The sequence below is a fragment of the Halichoerus grypus genome, chromosome 4 (genome assembly GCF_964656455.1).
Source record: "Halichoerus grypus chromosome 4, mHalGry1.hap1.1, whole genome shotgun sequence".
Classification (NCBI taxonomy): Eukaryota; Metazoa; Chordata; class Mammalia; order Carnivora; family Phocidae; genus Halichoerus; species Halichoerus grypus.
The window spans coordinates 166612891-166635182 of NC_135715.1; the positions used below are offsets into that span (position 1 = coordinate 166612891).

General features: G+C 36.7%; 1 protein-coding gene across 10 annotated transcripts in view; it reads left to right on the forward strand.

Moving 5' to 3' along the window:
- Positions 1–22292, forward strand: part of PIKFYVE (phosphoinositide kinase, FYVE-type zinc finger containing) — a 77047-nt gene that overhangs the window by 49583 nt on the left and 5172 nt on the right. For 6 of the 10 annotated variants that reach the window (XM_078071251.1, XM_036070890.2, XM_036070889.2 and 3 more), the window contains 16 exons: positions 2247–2425; positions 4028–4141; positions 4513–4621; positions 4725–4879; positions 5781–5871; positions 8517–8577; positions 9440–9577; positions 10639–10759; positions 12771–12866; positions 14352–14435; positions 15308–15405; positions 17436–17600; positions 19012–19071; positions 19715–19891; positions 20670–20773; positions 21524–21652. In XM_078071251.1, coding sequence (XP_077927377.1) covers positions 2247–2425; positions 4028–4141; positions 4513–4621; positions 4725–4879; positions 5781–5871; positions 8517–8577; positions 9440–9577; positions 10639–10759; positions 12771–12866; positions 14352–14435; positions 15308–15405; positions 17436–17600; positions 19012–19071; positions 19715–19891; positions 20670–20773; positions 21524–21652 — 1881 coding nt within the window. The other 4 variants (XR_013447355.1, XM_078071257.1, XM_078071254.1 and 1 more) reach the window with 4 other exon arrangements.

Sequence of the window (22292 nt, forward strand, 5' to 3'; positions counted from 1 at the left end):
ATATCAACATTCCTATCTTAAGAGATCCAGCTGAGACCATGTTTAAATTGATCTCTTGAGAAAAAGACCTTGTGTTTTATTTCTCGTATGTGCTTTTCTTTTTGCACTCTGGAGAAAGTACTTGGTTGACAATATTATGCTTTTAATATTTACTTCTTATCCAGATTGTTTGCAGTGAATATAGGCCAAGTTTAATAACTTCATATGCTTATTTTGGAGTGTGCTTTTGGAAGGCAAGTATGAGAATGACAGATAAAATAATAGTGTGACCTATATCAGTGTCAGTGGTTGAGGAAGGCAAAATCAAAGTCTGTTCTGCAGTAGCAGAACATTACATTTCTTGTAATTATCTGTCTTTTTATACTTGTTCTTATAGGCCTTTTGTTCCTTTTAGACAGCGGGTAATATTTTGTTATGGAATATGTGAACTTCTGTAGATTGAGCAGTGAATTAAATAAATAAATTAGATTTGTATATCTTACATGCCTTAGTGTATGTACTTTATTTTAAAACAAAAACTTTTGCCTTTGGAGTTATGTTAGAAAGGAAAAGGCAAACAGTTTTTGTTACACAAAAATGAAAGACTTCCTTGTGTCAAAAAAGTTATAACATGACCAAGTAGTAATATACTTAGTATTAAATTTCTATAAGGCATGATAATAGAAAAAGGGCAAAAGGCATGACAAAAAGCAATTTAATAGAAATGACCAGTAGACATGTGCAAATAAATTTTGCTCAGTAGTCAGAGAAGTGTAAATAAAACCAGTGAAGTGCAGTTTTATTTTGTTTTGTTTTTAAGAAATTACATTTCAAAGATTTATAATTCCCAGATTGGTAAGAAGGTAGGGAAATTGGTATTCTCAGATATTGTTGGAGATTGTGTAAACCAGTACACCAGTTTTTTTGTTTTTTAGAGATTTTATTTATTTACTTGAGAGAGAGAATGCAAGCGGTGGGGTGGGGGGGTTGGGACAGAGGAAAAGGGAGAAGCACACTCCCTGCTGAGCAGGGAGCCTGACGTGGGGGGCTCGATCAGCTGAGCCTAAGGCAGACACTGCAGACACTGAACTGAGCCACCCAGGCACTTCCCAGTACCCCAGTTTTGGAAGACAATGTGGCAAAAAGTATCAAAGACTGCATAAATGTTCATGCCGTTTGGCCTACTAATTCCTACTTTCCTTAATTTATTCCAAGGAAATAATTATGGATATTTGTATATATGTGTGTGTGTGTGTGTGTGTATACACAAGAAAGTTCATCAGAGTATCATCAGAATAGAGAATAAAGAAAAACTTGTCATATCTTAAATGCACATCAGTAGGAATTGGCTAGGGATGTCCATATAATGGGATACTCTATGGCTATTAAAAATCAAGTTGTAGAAGAGTATTTTATGTGGGAAAATACTTATGATACATTGCTAAGTAAAAATAACACAAGACTATGAAACTAATTATAGGAAAGACTTTTTTTTTTATTGTTATGTTAATCCCCATACATTACATCATTAGTTTTAGATATAGTGTTCCATGATTCATTGTTTGTGCATAACACCCAGTGCTCCATGCAGAACGTGCCCTCCTCAATACCCCTCACCAGGCTAACCCATCCTCCCACCCCCCTCCCCTCTAGAACCCTCAGTTTGTTTTTCAGAGTCCATCGTCTCTCATGGTTCTTCTCCCCCTCTGATTTCCCCCCCTTCATTCTTCCCCTCCTGCTACATTCTTCTTCTTCTTTTTTTCTTTCTTAACATATATTGCATTATTTGTTTCAGAGGTACAGATCTGAGATTCAACAGTCTTGCACAATTCACAGCGCTTACCAGAACACATATCCTCCCCAGTGTCCATCACCCAGTCACCCCATCCCTCCCACCCCACCCCCCACTCCAGCAACCCTCAGTTTGTAGGAAAGACTTTTTATGTACAAATATGCTGGCTGGATACCTTCTATGTGTTCATTTACATGTATATGTACATATATATGTATGTGTGTGTATATATATATATATATATATAAAAATATGCATACACATACATAGAAAGAAAGAAAATATACTAATATATACTGATAAAATGATACTGCTCCCCCAGCCATCCCTAACCCTATCCACTTTTAAACATTTCTTTCTTTTTCCACTTTTCTTCATTCAGAATATATTAGATTTGTACTAGAAAATAAATTATTTTTTAAAAAAGAGATTCTCAGTATGTGATTACATAACAAATGATTTATATGAATTTCAGGTAACACCAGTTGTTGCTCTTTCCAATGAGTCCTGGTCCATGTCATTTGCAAAGTACCTTGAACTTAGGTTTTATGGGCACCAGTACACTCGCAGAGCCAATGCTGAGCCGTGTGGTCACTCCATCCACCATGATTATCACCAGTATTTCTCCTATAATCAGATGGTGGCATCTTTCAGGTAAGAAGTCAGAGTGATCTTACACACAGTCACATACTCCCTGGAAGGCTTTGAGACATTTCTTCTGTAACTAGATGGAATTAATTTGTGGTGTGTTGTTCCCCATACCTACCATTGCAGATGCAGAGGGTCATACTCTGTGCTAAGAGCTTTCAGTGTTGTCATTTTATTTAATCCTTAATTTAAGAAGTAGGTATTATTATTACCCTCACTTTTGAGCTTATAGGTCGCTGAGAGCTAGCAAGTGATAAAGTCGTGATATGAACTAGTAGATCTGCTGCTCCAGGTGTTAATCTTAACCACTGTTTTCTGCATGTAAGCATTTATTAGAATTTTTGTTAAGACATTAACTAGCATAAGGTTAATTGGATATTCCAGGTAGAACTAAAATCACGAGTTCACAGAATGGGTACACTGTGGTATTACATGATTTGAGAAAGCCTTCAGGCTCTGCCATCAAAATAGACCCAGAATCTGAGCACCTCTGACCGTCTCCGCCACTCCCGCTCTGGACTGAGCCTCTGTTGCCTTTCCCTAGAGGATTGCAGTGGCCTTAACCAGTCACCCTTGGGCTTGCCTCCTCAGTCTGATCTCAGCACGGCGGTCACACTGGTTCCATTAAACGAAAATCAGCTCAGGCCACGCCTCGGTTGCAGACTCTTCCATGGGTGTCTGTTTCCGTGAGCCGTTTATGGGCCTGTGAGCTCCTGCATGCTCTGGCTGCTCAGTACCTCTCTGTTCTCACCTCCTGCTCCTGTCCCCTTACTGCAGCCTCGGTTATATCAGGCAGGATCCTGCCTGGGAGCCTTGTACTTGCTCTTCTCTCCCTGAGCTGCCAGTCCCTCCCCAGCTCTGTGCTTGCTTTTCCTGACCCCACAGGTCTTTGTTTACATTTCCTGGCCCTGATGCCTCACCCCTAGCACTCCCTACTGCCCTTGCTTACTTTAGTTTTCTCTGGAGCACTTACCATCCGATACAATGTATATTTTAGCTATTTGTTTTGTTTATTGCCTGAGTCTCATTCCTGAATCACCAAGGCAGTAATTTTAGCCTTGTTTAGTGCTGTTTCCTCAGCACCTAAAACAACATCTGACACAACATAGGCCCTCAGGAAATATTGATAATTAGAGCTTATTTCCTTTTGGAAGCAAGAGCTTTAAACACGAATCTGCCGCCCACATGGGTGATTAGCATTTATTAGACAACATAAACTCGTGGGTACAAAGGCTCATAAGGGACTCACGAGGAGTGAAGATTCGTGAGGAATCCTCAGGAGCTGGGAAGGTACTTCTAAGTGAACTGTAGGAAGGGGTTCCTCGCCTTCATAAAGGTTTATATCCTAGTCGTTGTGCTTTATATGCAGCCTTAGGGGATACATGATGATGTAACGGTACAGTGAAGAAACATACAGGACAAAACCCTTCCAGAATTGGGGAAGATACTTAAAATGGTTGAAAGTCGTCTTCAGTATTTTTATAATTGTTTTAAAATGCTGTTTTGTAGAAACTTTGTCTTGTACCTCATAGGATTTATGTTTACCGCTACTCAAGATATTAAAATATTTTTTACTTTTCTACTATTACTTGTATTTTTTTCTCTCAGTTATTCTCCCATTCGGCTTCTTGAAGTATGTGTTCCATTCCCCAAAATATTCATTAAACGTCAGGCCCCATTAAAAGTGTCCCTTCTTCAGGATCTAAAGGACTTCTTTCAAAAGTAAGTTTTAGTTTCTTTGATCATCTGTTTTTGTGTACATAGACATGTGTCTATAATGTACACATATTTTAAAATATGAGGTTTGTTCATTTAGCTTTCTTTGAAAACAACTATTTTTCTAAATATATGTTACATATGCCTGATGTAAAAAAAAAAAATGTAGACTATATAAAAAAGAAATCAAACCCCCTTAGACATAACAGCTGTTAAAATTTTGATGTACATCCTTTTAGGTCTTTTTTATGTTGCAAACTTGTGTATGATTCTTAATTCAATAAAATAGAGTTTTGTATGTGTCATTTTTCTATTTATGTGAGATTAGAAAATTTAATTCCAACTTTTCTAAGGTGTTTAATGTTTGTTTTTATTAGAGTTTCACAGGTATATCTTGCTGTTGATGAAAGACTTGCGTCTTTGAAAACGGATACATTTAGCAAAACAAGAGAGGAAAAAATGGAAGATATCTTTGCACAAAAAGAGGTCATTCATTTCTTTGACAGAAGCTCAAAAGTTAACTATTAACTTATCAGAAGTTTCTTTTGGGGTGTGTCTCAGACGGCTGGAATTGTTTTTTTCCCTGTAGATGGAAGAAGGTGAGTTCAAGAACTGGATCGAGAAGATGCAAGCAAGGCTCATGTCTTCCTCAGTAGAAACCCCTCAGCAACTGCAGTCCATCTTCGAGTCCCTCATTGCCAAGAAGCAAAGTCTGTGTGAAGTGCTACAAGCTTGGAATAACAGGTGTGCTTTGCAGCCTGGTGTTTCTTGAATGTTTTTGCAAAATTTGCTCTGCCATGATGTTTTTAATTTAAAGGACTTTATTAATTATGTTATTACATTTAGTTCTCAAATTGTAGAAGTTTTTCTTTTCCTGCCGCCACCTTTCCTGGATCATTTAAAACATATATGCTCATCTTCAGGTAGTTTGTAAAGATAAAAAAACCAGATGAGGGCAGCTTTCAATGCTGTTTCAAATACTTAAAAGTGTGTGTGCTTATTGAATGTAATACACCTGAATTAGTATTTCATGGAGTGATTATTGGTTTTTAGGTCAGGACTTTCAAATATATTATTATGAGTGTCTTAGACCTTTATGTAAATTTTTATTGGGGGAAATATTTCCCTTTGATGCTTATTTAAAAGTTCAGTTGTATTATTATAGCATTATTTGTGGAGCATCAGCATTATGCTAGGCAGTGAGTAAGGCACCAGATGGACATTCAGTCTTTTATTTGGTCTTATGAATCCTACAGTGTATATACTGTTTCCATTTCACAGAAGCTCTAAGAGTAAGGCATTTCCCCAAGCTGTATAGTTATTAATTGTCAGAGCCGGGTTTTGAGCTCAGGTCTGTTGGTCTCTAAAGCTCCTGTTTTTTGTTGTTGTTTGTTTGTTTTTGTTACATTATGCTGTCTCTTACAATAACTTACTGTTTTATAACTACAGTCATATCACACACAGCTCTTGATTAGTTGGTTAGAAATAAGACAGAAACTTATGTATAATTTTAATATCTATTGCAATCGGAATAGGAAAATCTAGTTATTGTGGCTTCACAATTGTAAAGAGAAAATTTGTAAGTGTTATTCAGGATATTAGAAACAAACTATATTCTCTCCCCTCCTCAACCCTTTTATTATAGATTGCAGGACCTTTTCCAGCAGGAAAAGGGTAGAAAGCGACCTTCAGTTCCTCCAAGTCCTGGAAGGCTGAGACAGGGAGAAGAAAGCAAGGTAAAGAAATGTGGTCTCATTTTTGGTCTTTCACTGATATAAATATTACAGTTAATTTCATTTAAGACACTTACAAATAGTAACTTAATACGTGGATTTAATAATATTAGAGTCTTTCATTTTGCAGTTGTGAGGTTTCAAAGAGACATCGCCTGGGTTAATTTTTTATCTTGCTTGAAATAAAATTGTTCGTTCATTTCAAACATTTATCAAAAGCCACCGTCTGTAGGCATCACTGGAGATAGCATCATGGAAAGAAGTTGGGGATGCTCTGAGTATATAATAGAGTCCTAATTTATTTTACTATGTAGTTTTGTGTGTTCTTTATTTCTGTGCTTAACTGAGAAGTTTTTCTTAAGGGACCTATCTATACTGGGTTAGTTCTGCACATTGATTTAATTGACTTTTCCTAACTGTATTTGTTTTTGTCTTATCGCATAACAAATTACCACAAACTTTGTGACCTAACACACATGTTTATCCTTTTACATGGTCCAGGAGTCTGACACAGTATGGCTGGAATCTCTGCTCAGTCTCACATAGCTTAAGTGAAGATTTCGGCCAGGGCCGTTATCTTACTGCAGCTCAGGGTCATTTTCCAAGCTCATCCAGGTTGTTGGCAGAACTTAATTCCTACTGGTTATAGGACTGAGGTCCCATTTTTGTTGCTGGCAGTTGACCAGAGCTCATTCTCAACTCCTAGAGGCTGCCTGCATTTCTTGTCATGAGCTCCCTTTCATCTTCAAAGCTTACAACAATGCATGCTTCAGATTTCCTAATTCCTCCCCTCTGACCTCTAGACACAGGTTTGAAGGACTTGTGTGATTAGGTCACCACCTGGATAATCTCTCCCCATCTTAAAGTTAACCAATTTGGGACCTTAAATACATCTGCAGAATCCCTTCACAGCAGTATTTAGATTAGTGTTTAATTGAATAACTGGGGAAGGGGTGTGTGTATACCAGGGGGCAGGATCCTTGGGGGCCATCTTAGAAATCTTCCTGTTATATGAACCATATTTTCAGGTAATTATTAATGCCTGTATAAGGGCTTAATTTTTTTTTTTTTAAGATTTATTTATTTATTTTAGGGAGAGAGAGTGAGAGAGGGTGTGCAGGGGGCAGAGGGAGAGGGAGAGACAGTCCCAAGCAGACTCCTCACTGAGCACAGACCCCATTGCAGGGCTCGATCTCATGACCCTGAGATCACAACCTGAGCCGAAACCAAGAGTTGGACGCTCAACCAACTGTGCAACCCAGGCACCCCATAAAGGCTTTTAATATACTGATATGATGGGGGACTTTGAAAGAATATTTTTTTTTTGTACAAGTGTATAGTATCTGTAAAGAAGTGTTTTCATAGAATGATAAATTCAAGTGCCTTAGATCTTGATGCTTCTTTTTTTTTCCTCAGAAACAACTGTGTAGGAATCACTTTTCTTTAAAGTTTAGGTGAAAGTAAGAGTAAGGGTTACCGAAGATGATTTGTACATTAGTATTTGTCACGTAATCTAGGTCCATTAATGGCTAACACAGACTGTTAGTGGCTTTTCCATTTGCCCACTAAGAAACTGCAAAGCTAGTGGTGTAAGACCTTTAATTGTAATATGTAGACACAGAATTGAAAATACAGAATCATTCAGTAGAAGATCATCTTTTTGAAGGTTTGAAAGTTGATTTGAAAATCTGTAGCACTGCCTGTCTTTTCATTCGGTAACTAGTTTTTGAGTACTTTTAGGTACTATTCTAGGTTCAGGGCATATAGTTCTGAACAAAGGCCCTAGTGGAACATTTGTCTAATGCGGTGGAGACTGACAATAAACCAGTGAACAATGAACTTTTAAAAAACAAATGGGAAAAAGGCTGTGAAGAAAAAAATAAGGGAAATGGAGAGTATTGCCAGGGGAGTGGATGGTGGTGGGTTATTTTATATAGGGTGGCCAGGGAGGTCTCTCTGCTATGGTGAGCAAATCTAAGAATGTTCTAAGTAGCCATCTAGAAATGACTTTGTAATCAAATTGTATACAGGGTTAATAGTGATTCGAAATATATCTTAACCTATGGATAATGGGACTTGAATAAGTCCAGTGGATAATAAGAGATTAATGGGTAATCATAAGTAGTTTTTAGATGCTTTAATGCTAGGGAGTGAGCTACTGTTTGGAGCACGATTCTCCAAGTGTAGTTCAAGGACCCCTGGGGGTTTAAGTCCCTTTCAAGGGCTCTGCATGATTTCCCTTTTTCAGTTACATATTTATGTGAGGCTAGATTTTCTTTATACTTTTCAGTCATAATACTATAGCTCAACAGATTAAATGCAGAAGCCAGAGATGAACCTAGCTGTCTGCTAGACATTAAACTATTTGCAAAAATTTAAAACAGTGCCACTTTTACCATTTTTTTTTTTTTTGGTAAATTGGTATTTTTTAATTTGAACATGTTATTTATGTTAACGTATAAGGGTTTATTATTTTTAAAATGAATTAATAAATGCATATTCTAAAACTTTCTCAGTTTTAATTTCTAATAAAGTAAAAATCAAGTTATAACCCACATAAAAGCTTGAGTGTCTTAATAATTCTTAAGACAATTTTAAAAGTGTGATTTTAATGTTTCCTTAAGAATAAAGTATTTACTTCTCTGCAGATAAGTACGATGGATGCAGCTCCAAGAAATATTTCTCCAGGGCTCCAAAATGGAGAAAAAGGTTGGTCCTTGAGTCTGGTGATCACTTGCTATTGGATTTAAAGAAATTTCTTCGTCTGTAAGTTATTTCAGTGGCTAATTTTGAGAATTTTTTCTGATACAGTTCTAGACTTTTTTTTCCTTCTTGTAGAGTGTTGTAGCACTGTCAGTTTAAGATTTCATAAAGTATATTGCAAGAAAATAAATTAGGATATAGAAATACACGATATATAGAGATGGTTGCTGTTAGGGGAAGAGCAAAGAAAAAAAGGAAATTGAATTTTTGTTTTGCCTGTTCCAAAGTCAGCAGGTTTGACTGCAAAAACATTAGAAAGTTTAATTTATGTTTTTATGTTACTGACACCTTTCCTAGACCTAAGCTGTCTTTCACAGTATTTCATTGAATGACTTGGTGCCACCCTAGAAAATTTGTAGGGAAATTTCCTTAGACTGTCTTTGTGGAATATGAGCTCAGCTCATAATTCTTGGCATTTTCTATTATAATTAAGTGAAGTTTCCCCCTGGGAATGAGCATGTGATTTTTTCCCCAGTAGTGTCCTGATTTTATTCCCTATTAAACTGAATGGACTAGTGTTTAGGTAGCTATTATGGCCTAATGTAAAAGGATATTAGATAGGAATTAGACTTGGGTTACCGGTCACAGTGCTGTCGCTAGGACCTGACTGTGGTTAAGTCATATAACCTGTTTGGATATTTGTATCTATTTCTAAAGTATGTGCTAAAATGGCCTAACTAACTTTTAGGAAGCTAAAATTCTTTGGTTTAGGAAGTAGGAATATGAGTTGGCATTTTAAAAACATTCCTATTAGGTAGACATGGGCTCAGCGTTTTTAAATGATTCACTCAAGTTTGTTTTTCTTTAGAGGATCGCTTCCTAACAACCCTGTCCAGTCAGAGCTCCACCAGTTCTACCCATCTCCAGTTGCCTACTCCACCAGAGGTCATGCCTGAACAGCTGGGGGGAGGGCCTCCTGAACTCGACACGACCAGCAGCTCTGAAGGTGCACTTGAAGTCACTTTTACTGTGCTTGATCCAGAAAAGGAGAGCACTGCAAATGCTTTGATACAATGCTTTCTTAAATCTCAGAGTTTGTAAATTTTATACTTGCTAGAAGTGCTGTCGGGGCGTGTGGGTGGCTCAGTCCCTTAAGCGGCCGACTCTTGATTTTGGCTCAGGTCATGAGGATCTCAGGGTCCTGGGATTGAGTCCTGAGTCGGGCTCTACGCTCAGCCGGGAAGTCTGCTTGTGGATTCTCTCTCTCTTCTCCCTCTGCTGCTCCTTCCTCTCGGGCTCATGTGCTCTTTTTCTCTATCTCTAAAATTAAAAAAAAAAAAAAAAAAAGTGCTATTTTAGATAGAGCTTTTTACCATATCACTTCTTCAGTTGCACTGCTTGACATATAAATATCTCAGTAACAGAATGTTAGTCTGCTTCATCTGTTTTCTGGGGATATTGCTTTCTTGAGTCCTATAAAGTACATGGTTGTTGCCTTGTCAGAAAATAAGAGAAATTGCAGCCATTTCTCCAACAACAACTATTTATTTCATTAATAGCAAATTTATGCCTTGCTTCTCTCTTTCCTTGCTTTCTATTTAAGCAGTAACTACTTAAGTAGTGTAAACTTTAAAAATAACTTTTAAATTGCAATTAAACTCTGATGTAACAACCACAGCGCACATAACTGAGTTGAAGTGTTGACAGGAAGAGCAGTGGCTAAGTTCGCGCATGCTCAGGCAGTAATTACATCATGGCTGCTGCCCGGCCCCTACAATGGGAAGCCGTTGATTATAGCATGATGCCAATTTCAGAGAGGGTCAGATGTAGAACAAACAGTGTGCTCCTTGGAGTCAGTGCTGTGTATGCTTCACTATTGCCTCTTCTTTCATCCCCAAAGAGTCCTTATTCCTAGATCAGAAATTTTGTATCATAATTGGTAATTATGGTGTGCATATGTCTGTATTCCACAAATGACAAGAAATAATGTTGATACTTTCTACTTTTTTTTTTTTTTTTTTACTCTTCCTGAATATTAACATAAAAGTAGCATATTTTTAATCCTAGATGTGTTTGATGGGCATTTGCTGGGATCCACAGACAGCCAAGTGAAGGAAAAATCAACCATGAAAGCCATCTTTGCAAATTTGCTTCCAGGAAATAGCTATAACCCTATTCCATTTCCTTTGTAAGTATTATAAAAGTCAGTGGCTGTTGTTCGGTGGTTTTATTTTCACTTAATTAAAAAAAAAAAATTTTATTCTCTACGTATTTAAATATATTTATTTAACTATATATGTACTTCTCAATCCTAAATTATACTTCATCATAGTAAAAAAGGTGTCTTTTGGTGTAATGTAATTTGTAGAATTATTATGTAGTAATCATCATCACATAGTAGATGAGTGGATGAAAAAAGCATTAACTAATATTGCTTAATGCTTAAGATTAATGGTTCTGAAAATAATTTTTTATATATATATTTTTTAAAGATATACTGCTACATCTGTTGATCCCATAATCATAGAAACACACTACTGGTTGTATATGAAGATGACATTACTGAGCTAATAACTTACTGGGACGTGGTACTTTTCTATCAGTCGTGATGTATTAGTGACCCATACAAGTTTTCATGTGATCCTGTATGGGGCTCTCTGAGTAGGAAAGAAAACAGGCTGCCCGTGAGAGTATGTTTTTTCCCCACTGGTTGATCTGTGTAGCCATCAAATGCTGCTCTTGTATGGTGGTACAAGTGTATCCAAAAGGTAGACATTTGGGGGCGCCTGGGTCGCTCAGTCGTTAAGCAAGTCTGCCTTCGGCTCAGGTCATGATCCCAGGGTCCTGGGATCGAGCCCCGCATCGGGCTCCCTGCTCCGCGGGAAGCCTGCTTCTCCCTCTCCCACTCCCCCTGCTTGTGTTCCCTCTCTTGCTGTGTCTCTCTTTGTCAAATAAATAAATAAAATCTTAAAAAAACAAAATAAGAGAAACGTCCTCTTTAAAAAAAACAAAACAAAAGGTAGACATTTGTTAATAAGGACCTTTGTTCTTAACTGACTTTTGTAATTATTTATTCAGTCAGTATTTAAATTTATTGAGTGCCCGCTCTAATGCCCGAGGATGTGGAACAAGATTAATAAGGAAGATCACTGCTCTTGGAGCTGTCTCAGGGAGGAGACGAGTAGAGAGTCACAGATTGATACTGCTACGAGTAGAGAGTCACAGATTGATACTGCTGTCTGTGAGGGTCCCTGTTTCCTCTACTTCAGACTCCAATATCACAGTATCTTGAGTGGGTTATTGTCCCTCCTGGTGTATGGCCTTTGCCCACGCCCTCACTTTCTTCTTTAGTCATTAACTCCTGTGAATTCTTTCTCAGATAAACTTCAGACCCTCCCGCTAGCTCCCTGCCCTAGCCAGATTAGGTCTCTTTGTTACAGGCTGTCATGTTTCCCTCCTGGTACTTATCATAGAAGGTGATTGTATTTATTTGTAGCATTATGGGTTTCTTTATCCCACTGTACTATAAACTCTACCATGCCTATTTTTTTCCACCTCTGTATTGTTAACATCTTGTACAAGTTGTTAGGTGCTTAGTATTAGTTTTTCTTAATATTGTGTCTCTGGCATGGTGGGCGCTCAGTGCATAGCTGTTACACAGATGAATGAATGCTTCTCTAGGGGCCTGAGGGTAGAAGTCGGGATCAAGATTGGGGTTAAAATGGTCACACCATTGAGTTTCCATATGATAATAGGAGAGCAGCTGTGTTATATTATTTCTTGTTGGACTAATGGTATGTTTTTCACAATTTCTAGAAGACACATCTTTCAGGCTTATAGTAGAACAAAATCTTTCGTACTTCTGCTGTTCATTGTAAATACTTTTTGAGATGAACATGGCTCACAGTTGGCAGCATGGAAAGCATTGTTTGGAATAACTATTTCAGAACCCTCTGATTTGAAAACTACTTCTGACGATTTTCAATTGCCTTTAAAAACTTTCTGTCGATACATTTTCCTTGGCTGTTTGGTTCAAGTTCTGCATACATTTTGGTTTACCTAGTATTATCTTCTTATGATTGCGCCATATTTAGTTAACTTAAAATTGTCTTGAAATTTACTTACAATGTATTAGTGGTTTGTATATATCATTTTCTGCTAATTTTGTTCTTACTGATTTATTTAAAAATTTTGAACAGTGATCCAGATAAACACTACTTAATGTATGAACATGAACGGGTGCCCATTGCGGTTTGTGAGAAGGAACCCAGCTCTATCATTGCTTTTGCTCTCAGGTATTATTCATGGGACTTTTTCACCTATGATTAGATCTTTATATTTTATGTATATTTATTAATCACCTTATTGTTTAGATCTTTTATAGACAGTAGGGCAGAATGATTAAATACAAGCAAAAATATATATTCTTTGGGCATGGTAGCTTGTTCTCTTTGTGTCTGAAAGTGTATTCTTTGCCCAAATAATAACAGGATGATTCTTAAGCAAGCTTCTACTAACTAAATTGACTAGGCAAGTTATTTACTTATCTTTATATCCTCTAAACATTCTATTATACTGTGTATCCATTGTATCCCTTCCTTACTACCTTTACTTGTTGATATAATAAAGCATCTTATACCATCTGAGTATCTTTTTATACTCTTTCTTTCCTTCCTGCTTCTCACACATAGCAGGTAAGGTTTTCTTACTAGAGTAATGCTGTTCCTATGCCTTAACCCACTTACATGCCCACAGTTACCATGTGTCTTAAAAAAGCATCCTTTTTAAAAATATTTATATCTTATATCTAAAAAGACAGTGCTTTTTAATCACAACAGTATCTTGGTAGTGGTAGAACTTAGTTTAAGTATAATCTAAGTTGTTTAATTAAAAAAATTTTTTTCTGTTGGAAGGCATTGAAATGTAAATTTTTCTTTTTATATATTGGTTGCAAGGAGCCTGCTTATTCAACAAATATTTGAATATCTACAATATGTGGTGTAGTAGGTATTGGATTTATAGGAATAAACAAGATATATTTATATGCCTTAGCATTTATGAAGTTTAGAGTTTACTCTTTGGATTATGAGGAATTTCTTTCCTTTAGGAGAGTCCATGTGATTTATTTTTTTTTGTTTTTGCCTTTTGGCCTTTAGGAAGTTAATATTTGTTTTTTTTATTGCTTAGTCATACTACATTAATAGATAAGAAAAGTAGGAAAGTCAACCAAATAAAAAATTTCTTATGTACTGTTAGGAATTGAGCATTCCAGTAGAAATCACTTTCTTCTAATGTCTTGGGAAAATAATACATGCTTCTCTTGTTCCCTGACACCTGATTTATCTAAATCAGGGCTCTCAGACTGCTAGTCCAAGAGTTGGATTTTTTTCTTAAAGTTCAGTACCTTTAAATAGAAAAGCATTCTCAAGTTCCTTTTCTCGCTGTTACATTATACTAAAGTCTGAAGTTTTATACTTTAAATTACCTGTTCTATCCCTGAAGATATTTGGTCTAAATGTTAATACCTAGACTTTCACAGTCATTGTTTAGGATATTGATACTGGTTGGTGTGTTGGGTTGTATTTTGTATCATTATCTGTGAAGATGACCTTCTTCATGAAGCTTCTACTTGATAACTTTTGTTAGTTGACTCCAATATGTTTAATTATGGACACATAAAATGATTGTATTTCTGTAATGCAGAGCTTATTCTAAAGTATATGATTTATTTTGAAGAGAAGCTTAATGTTTAACATTTTTCAACCTATTTCTACCCTAAGTTGTAAAGAATACCGAAATGCCTTAGAGGAATTGTCCAAAGTGACTCAGCGGAGCAGTGCCGAAGAAGGGCTTCCGACAAATAGGTGATCCATGATTGAGTAGAATTTACTTCATTTGGCTATGTCATCATTTTTTAAATGCTCATTCTTCAATTTTATTATTGCAAATTTTCAGTGTGACAGTTGCTAGGACATGGACAGTGGCACTCAAACTTCAGCCAACAGTTGACAGAACAAAATTCAAGTATAGCAGAAGGCCTTAAACGGTGCCTTTGGATGTAGTTTTCTGATAATTGCCGTAGAAGTTCAGTGTATATTGCAGACTTAAACTTTCAACGTTTTAAATTGTCCTCGTTTCAATTAAAAAATAGTAACTTTTGAAATTAGTAACCCACTGCTTTACTTTGTAATTTAAAGTATTTGTGAATTTTCCAGAATAATTAAAGATCCCAAATAGTTTAAAAACAAAACAAAACCCCCAACCAGTTAGTTCTTTTAGTATGTTCAGTATTTTAGACATTTATATAGAAATTGTCATAGGCTCATTATTTTGATTCTTATTAAAGTAGGTTTTCCAGCTTCACTAATGTGACAACATTCGATCTGGATTTATTTATTATCATGGTAACTAGCCTGGGAAATATGAAATCGGTATTTTCTGTAATCGTTTGAATTACAGGTACTAAGATAGCTCTAATGAATTTGGGGAAATACTACAAAAGCCTCTGCTTTCACATATTTTCCAGACACTTTTATATTTACAACGTTTCACTTTCTTTTTCTTAAGTCCAGTAGGCATTTCAAGACTTTTCTTCTGTGATACAACCTGTGTTTACATAAATTATGAATCAGATTTCAGATACGGTGGGTGGGATTAGGTGGGGAGTAGATTAATGCAGGAATCATTTTCTGTCCAAATTGTATGAAATTAACTTTTCCTTTTGTTTTTTGTTTAGTACTTTAGACAGCAGACCGAAGAGTAGCAGCCCTATTAGATTACCTGAGGTCAGTGGAGGACAGACAAACCGTACGGCAGAAGCAGACCTGCCGCCAAGTAAGATTATACATGGAGGAGTACTTACTAGCTTTATTTGTAATTATGGTTTGAAGAAGAAAACATCAAATAAGATATGCCAGCTGGCAAGAATTTATTGCTTCTGGTCTTTACAAAAAAATTTTTGTATGTCCCCTTTTTAAATATTTTGCTTTTCCTTGATCTTTACCTTATTACTGGATTTGAAAACTTCTCGAAACTCATAGGTCTATGCAAAAAGAAACAGATCCTTCCTTTTTAGAGTTTTCAGTTTAAAGTATACAAGCTAAGGAGACATTTTTTTTTTTAAGATTTTATTTATTAGAGAGAGCATGAGCAGAGGGAGGGGGAGAGGGAGAGGGAGAAGCAGGCTTCCCGCAGAGCAGGGAGCCCACCCAGGACCCTAGGATCATGACCTGAGCCGAAGGCAGATGCTTAATCGACTGAGCCACCCAGATGCCCTAAGAGAGACTTCTTAAAAAAGTTTTTACAGTATTGTTGGCATTGTGAAAAGAATTTTTCATGTGTCATGTCCTTTATTGTGTCCCACAATAACCACATAAGAGTTATTTGACGTATCCCCATTTTTTAAAAAGAAAGTTAAGACGTAAGTAGCTTGCTCAAGATTACAGAGGTAGCGGAAGCTGGGATTTGAACATAGGTCTCTTTGACTTTGTCAGGAATGTATTCACTACAAATAACAGAAAACTCAAGTGACTATTGGGGCTTAAACAAATGACAGTGTATTTTTCTAAAATAGCAATGTCCAGAGGCAGGCAGTTGCTGGCATTGGTCCAGCTAGTCAGCATTGTCATGACAAGAGAGGGGTAGTTTCTCATGATTCTCTTAAGTTTTCCTCATGATCAAAATGTTCCATTTCAGGTCTCTATTTGAAGTAGAAAGAAGGGAGGTAGCTACAAGCTGCAGCTATTTCCTTTAATTAGGCATGCAGAGGCTTCTCCTTTAGTCTCCTTGGCTGGAACTGAGTCTCAGGGTCACCCCTCCCTGCAAGGGAGACTGAGATTATAGTGACCAGCTCTGCTCTAGTTGCTTATAGAAGTCGTGATTTATTTTTTAAGGCTCTCCACATTGCTGCCCCAAACAAAACTGCAGTTCTTTCAGCAAGGAACAGGTGGGCTTGGGTATTAAGGACGCCATAATGGTGTCTGCCAACCTAACTAAGCACTTTATGAGTGACATTTTATGTGGATTTTGTAGATGGTAAATGTATGAAATTAGAATCATGTATGCTAATGAGTTCATAGATCACACATAGATATATATATACCAATCTCAAAACTAAGAATGAAAGTATAGAGTAAGCTTTAGTAATATTTTTGGCCATCTTATACAAATTTCTGAAAAATGCTGAAAACATCTTAGATTTTGCTGTGTTAAAATGTAGGAACATAAATGATACAGAGATGTTACTTTTAACTCTGAATTCTTGTAGATTGTAGTATTGCTTTGTATTAGTGTAATTAACTATTGTAATATAAGAATTTAGCCCTAAATTTAGTTGCTTAAGATATCATGACTGCCGGGATGCCTGGGTGGCTCCGTTGGTTTAACGTCTCTTGGTTTCAGCTCAGGTCATGATCTCATAGGTTGTGGGATCGAGCCCCGCTTTGGGCTCCGTGCTCAGTGGGGAGTCTGCTTGAGATTCTCTCCCTCTGTCTCTCTCCGCTTTGGCACATGCATGCGCTTTCTCTCTCTGTCAAATAAATAAATAAATCTTATTTAAAAAAGATTATGACTGCCATGTAAAGATATTTTTGAAAGATTTTCTATAGAATTTCTCACATTTTGATATATACAGCTACCTGAACATTGCTTTTCTTTTATATTTCTGATAATAAAAGTGCTTGACTAATAACCCCTCCCCAGGCCCCATAAAACATGTGGAATGATAGTCTGTGCAAATGAAAGTATCAGTGTGACTCATATTTATTACCCTCATGTAATGGTTACTGCTAACAAAAGAATGAGTTGAAAATCTTCATTTTTTCACTGCAGTGACCTGTACTTAATATGTTACCTTTTATTTTTAGCCAAAAAGGCTTCTGGAATGCTGTCCTTCTTCCGAGGGACAGCAGGGAAAAGCCCTGATCTCTCTTCCCAGAAGAGAGAGACCTTACGTGGAGCAGATAGTGCTTACTACCAGGTTGGGCAGACGGGCAAGGAGGGAACGGAGAGTCAAGGCACTGAGGCCCAAGGTGTGTTAAAGGAGACCAAATGTGCTTATTTCCCTTGCTTGTGTCCTTATAGCCTTGAGTAGATAATTCTTACTGCCCAAACCAGGGCGTTCGCTCTCTTCTTATGCCTCAGTATGGCAGAGTGGAAAAAGCATGGTGGTTGTAGAGTCCGACTGGCTTTAGCTGTCATTGCTATCACTTACTGTGTGGTAGAATCAGAAATCCTTAGTTTCCATATCTGTGAAGTGGCAAAAGCAATGTCTTCCATGGTTTACTGAAGACCAAGTGACATTAAACATGTAAAACATCAATCTCACCTTGTAACTCACAGTTACATACTCAAATGTTTTCATTCCACTAACCCCTCAGACATTTCCTTTCTTTCCCAGTCTCTGTAGGGTTGAGGGCATTGATGTCTACCTTCATTTTGATATTTAAAAATATGTCTACCTGATTGTGTTTGAATATGGGGTTAGACCAGGCATCAGCAAACTGTGCTGACCTGTTTTCGTAAATAAAGTTGTATTGGAACATAAGCACGCCCATTCATTTACTGATTGGCTGCTTTCATGTCATATTGATAAGTTGAATAGTTGTGACTGAATAAAATACTTACCATCTGGCCCTTTACAGAAATAGTTTGGCAACCCCCGGGTTAGATCATGAATTAGTAGTCTAAAAGAAAGCATAATATATTTTCATTAGTAATTAAGATATCATCTTAAGTATTCTATAGACTTCCGTTGGGCTGTAATCCTTGGAAGACATTGGTGCTTTGAAAAAAATAATTTAGAAATGTGAAACATGGAAGATCACTTCTTCTAGCTATTGAAATATATTCCAAATTTGTAATAATTAGAGTGCATCTAGCCGTAGGTTTGCCACACAAATCAAATATAAAAAATAGCTCTGAAGTAGATACTAATATATTTTATGTATTTTATAAGACAAAGAAAGCATCTCAAGCTGTTGGAGAACCATTATTCCACACACAGGGAAAATGATCATAAACTGATAAAGAAGTAATGGAAACTTGATGTAAGAGCTGAGTTAGCATATTGTTTTGTTTTTTCATCTGTATTCTTTTTATTTAAAATCAATTAATTAACATATAACATATTATTAGTTTCAGAGGTAGAGTTTAATGAGAGTTAGTATATTGTTATCAGAGGAATCAAATATAAGAAAAGTTATTCTTTAACCTGAATTCTCTGTTTTTCATCTGAAAATTGCTCTTTCAAAAGGTACTTATATTTTGTAATAGTTTATAAAGTTTAATTATGCACATAATGCTTCTCGAGAGTGACTTGACCAGGATAACAAGAATTGACTTGTTAGTTTTTATTGTTATGTCAGGGGAGGAAAAAACAGACAAAATGAACTGATAACCCATTGAAAACTTTGACTTTATTAATGATGTTAAACTTTTTAGATGAGGTGGATGGAGGAGATACACAAAAGAAACAACTCATAAATCCGCATGTGGAGCTTCGTAAGTATGCGATAAAATAATGTTGGTTCGGGGATACCGACTGTAATTGAGAAAACTGTTAATTAAGGCTTCTAGCTTATTCTAGATAAATATCCTGTTTCTTGGAATGAATATTAAGTCTGTGTGCTGACATAAGCTTTATTTAATCTAGATTTAGCTTATAAAATAAACATTTAATGTATAAAGAAATTTAATTTAAATTATATTTTAATTTATAAGGTATAATTTGTTTTAATATCTAACGTTTAAATAATTATTGTGTAATCTAGAGCCACAGAGCCTTGACCAGATGTCTAGAATTGTGTGTGTGTGTGGGGGGGGGTGCTAAAACTTTATCATCCAGAATAAGTACAGTAAAATTTAAGATGTAAAATTATAATGATGAAAGTACAGTAACCAGTATAAAATTAGATATGGGTCTTATTTTATGTTTGATTTTTCTGTAAGGTTATAAGATGCTTTTCGGTCTTCCCCGAGAATCATTTTAGCAGAACTGTGACAAACAAGGGTGTAAACTTAACCTGAGAAATGCTATCCTGGAGAAAATGAAATGGTCAAATTTGTTGGGCATGGGAAGTGGGCAGGAAGGAAGAGAGATTTCTGATTCATAAAAGCCCCCCCCCCCCAACACTTCTGTTTATAGAATTTTCTGACGCAAATGCCAAGTTTTACTGTCGCCTGTACTATGCGGGAGAGTTTCATAAGATGCGCGAAGTGATTCTGGGCAGCAGTGAAGAAGATTTCATCCGCTCTCTTTCCCACTCCTCGCCCTGGCAGGCCCGTGGGGGCAAATCAGGAGCTGCCTTCTATGCAACTGAGGGTAGGTCTTTTTAGTCACTCACTCACTGAGTAGTAGCCATCTTTTCCCCTCAGGTAATCTGTGAATCCCTTGAACTGAGGTGGTATGATATGGTCAGTTGGCAAACGAAGTTTTCTGTTTTTCTGTTTGAGAGTATGTAATAACAATATTTAAAAGAATATACATGTATATGGTGTGCAGTTAGAGACAGACATTGACCCAGTCCTTACTAAACTCTCTCTGGTCCTGACTTCTACAAATGTAAATAGTAACAGAGAACTTCTGGAAGACTCACAAGGGTTCCTCAGAGCTGATGAGACAAAGATAAAAATATAAATACTTAAACTGAAAATAGGAAGGCCAGGTTCTTCACCTACAAAGGTTTACAGAAGATGATGACCATTTGTATGTCATATTCCGTTCTCCATTCCCTGGAAACAAAATTATCTGAGAAAATGCAGCAGGAAGGATGTTGCTTGATAAGAGCTTTCATAACTGTGACTTACTGCATTGTTAACAAAGGAGTCTATAAAATTTTACTTAGTAGTTATCTAGCTATGAATTTCGGTCTGGTACTGTCAAAGGTAGAGGCTTCTTGACTATATAATCCTCAGGAACCCTTTGAGCCCTCAATTACTTGAGACCTATGTTCTGATGAAAATTTTCTCTGTGACATCAGAAAATCTCCCTTAAAGCCATGAAGCAAACACATCACTTGGGATCTTTGGAATGATGTATTATAGATTACCTCAGGAAATCCTGTGACTGAATAAACACATACGACACTTCTGCCTTTTAGATGATAGATTCATTTTGAAGCAGATGCCTCGTCTGGAAGTCCAGTCTTTCCTCGACTTTGCACCGCACTACTTCAATTATATTACAAATGCTGTTCAACAAAAGGTAGAAGTCCCAAACCTTGGTTCGTAATTAGAATTTTCTGGGCTTTTTCACCTCCTCCGAGTCCCAGTGGCAGTTTTTCCCATGCTAAGATAGGAACGGGACGTGACTGGGTCTCTGTTATGTTACTGAGGTGTGATAGAATGCACTCATTTCATGCTCTTTCCTGCCTTTGCCAGTGAGGAGCCGAGAGATCTCCAGCAGATTGCATTTAATTAGTGTGTGTGTGTGTGTGTGTGTGTGTGTGTGTGTGTGTGTGTGTGTGTGTAGAAACATTGAGTTTGGATGAAAATAGCTGCACGTTATAATTTGTAAGTTTGTTGAGACAAAACTGGGAAATATTTGTTGAGACCTGAGTGTCTGGGTCCTTAAGTAGAAAAGAAGCCAGTGGCTCAGTCAGGTTTGCCCACTGGACATTTAGCAGTGCTCCTCGCAGTAAGTGTATAAAGGAGTCATGTAGATTTTTTTTTTTCCCATTTAAGGTTTATTGCATATTTGGGGGGAAATTATATGTCATAATAAAATTTGTGATTTTGAGAAATAAAGCCTTATCCTTTGGGAGAATATGAAGGATCTAAGATTTTTGTTAGCATTGCTGTTTTGCTTTTTACTTACTCCTGAGATTCAAGGGTTTAAGTTTCTTTCAAAGTTCTTTGGTCATATTAATAGAAAATTGTGTTTGGATAGTACATGGATAATCCAGATATGGGTATTAAATTACAAATGAATTTACTTTCATCTTTTCTTGATTAGAGGCCCACTGCATTGGCCAAAATTCTTGGAGTTTATAGAATTGGTTATAAGAATTCTCAGAACAACACTGAGAAGAAGTTAGATCTCCTTGTCATGGAAAATCTTTTCTATGGGAGAAAGATGGCACAGGTAAGGATATTGAACCATTTAGCTACTGGAACGTTTTGCACTTCTGGTTCCTGAATATAATGAATCAGAGAATAACATCTTATTTGATAGTATTAAACCTCAGTTGCTAGGCCAAAGTTAACTTTGGAATTGTTGAACCCTATAGGAAAGACTAAAGAAGAATATGGTAGACTGGTATTAAAATTTAACCTGTCCAATATCCTAGAAACACAGAATTAGAATTCTAGGATTAGAAGACAGATCTCTTCCCACCATCTCAGTTTTAAAGATGAAGAAACTAAGACCTAGAAAAATTAAGTTTATGACAATCACACAGATATTCCAAGAGCTCAGGTTGTTTTAGATTCTAGAACAGTACCTTTCAGAGTGTTGGTCCTTTAACTGTTTCCAGTCTATGGGGAGATAAAGAGCTTACACTAGAATGTATTTCTTCATTGAGAGTGTCTTGCTATGCTGAATGAAAGAGCGTGCTTAGTGATGTGATTGTTTTACGTTCTGGCACGAGCTCCTTATGTCATCGTGAGCCAGGGACAGTTGCCTAGCATTCGTCTGTAGAATACACTTCCTATTGCACTGGTCAAGGACCTAAGTCCCCTGACCTTTGAGTGTGTGGCTTTTACCACCCCCAACATTTCTAGAG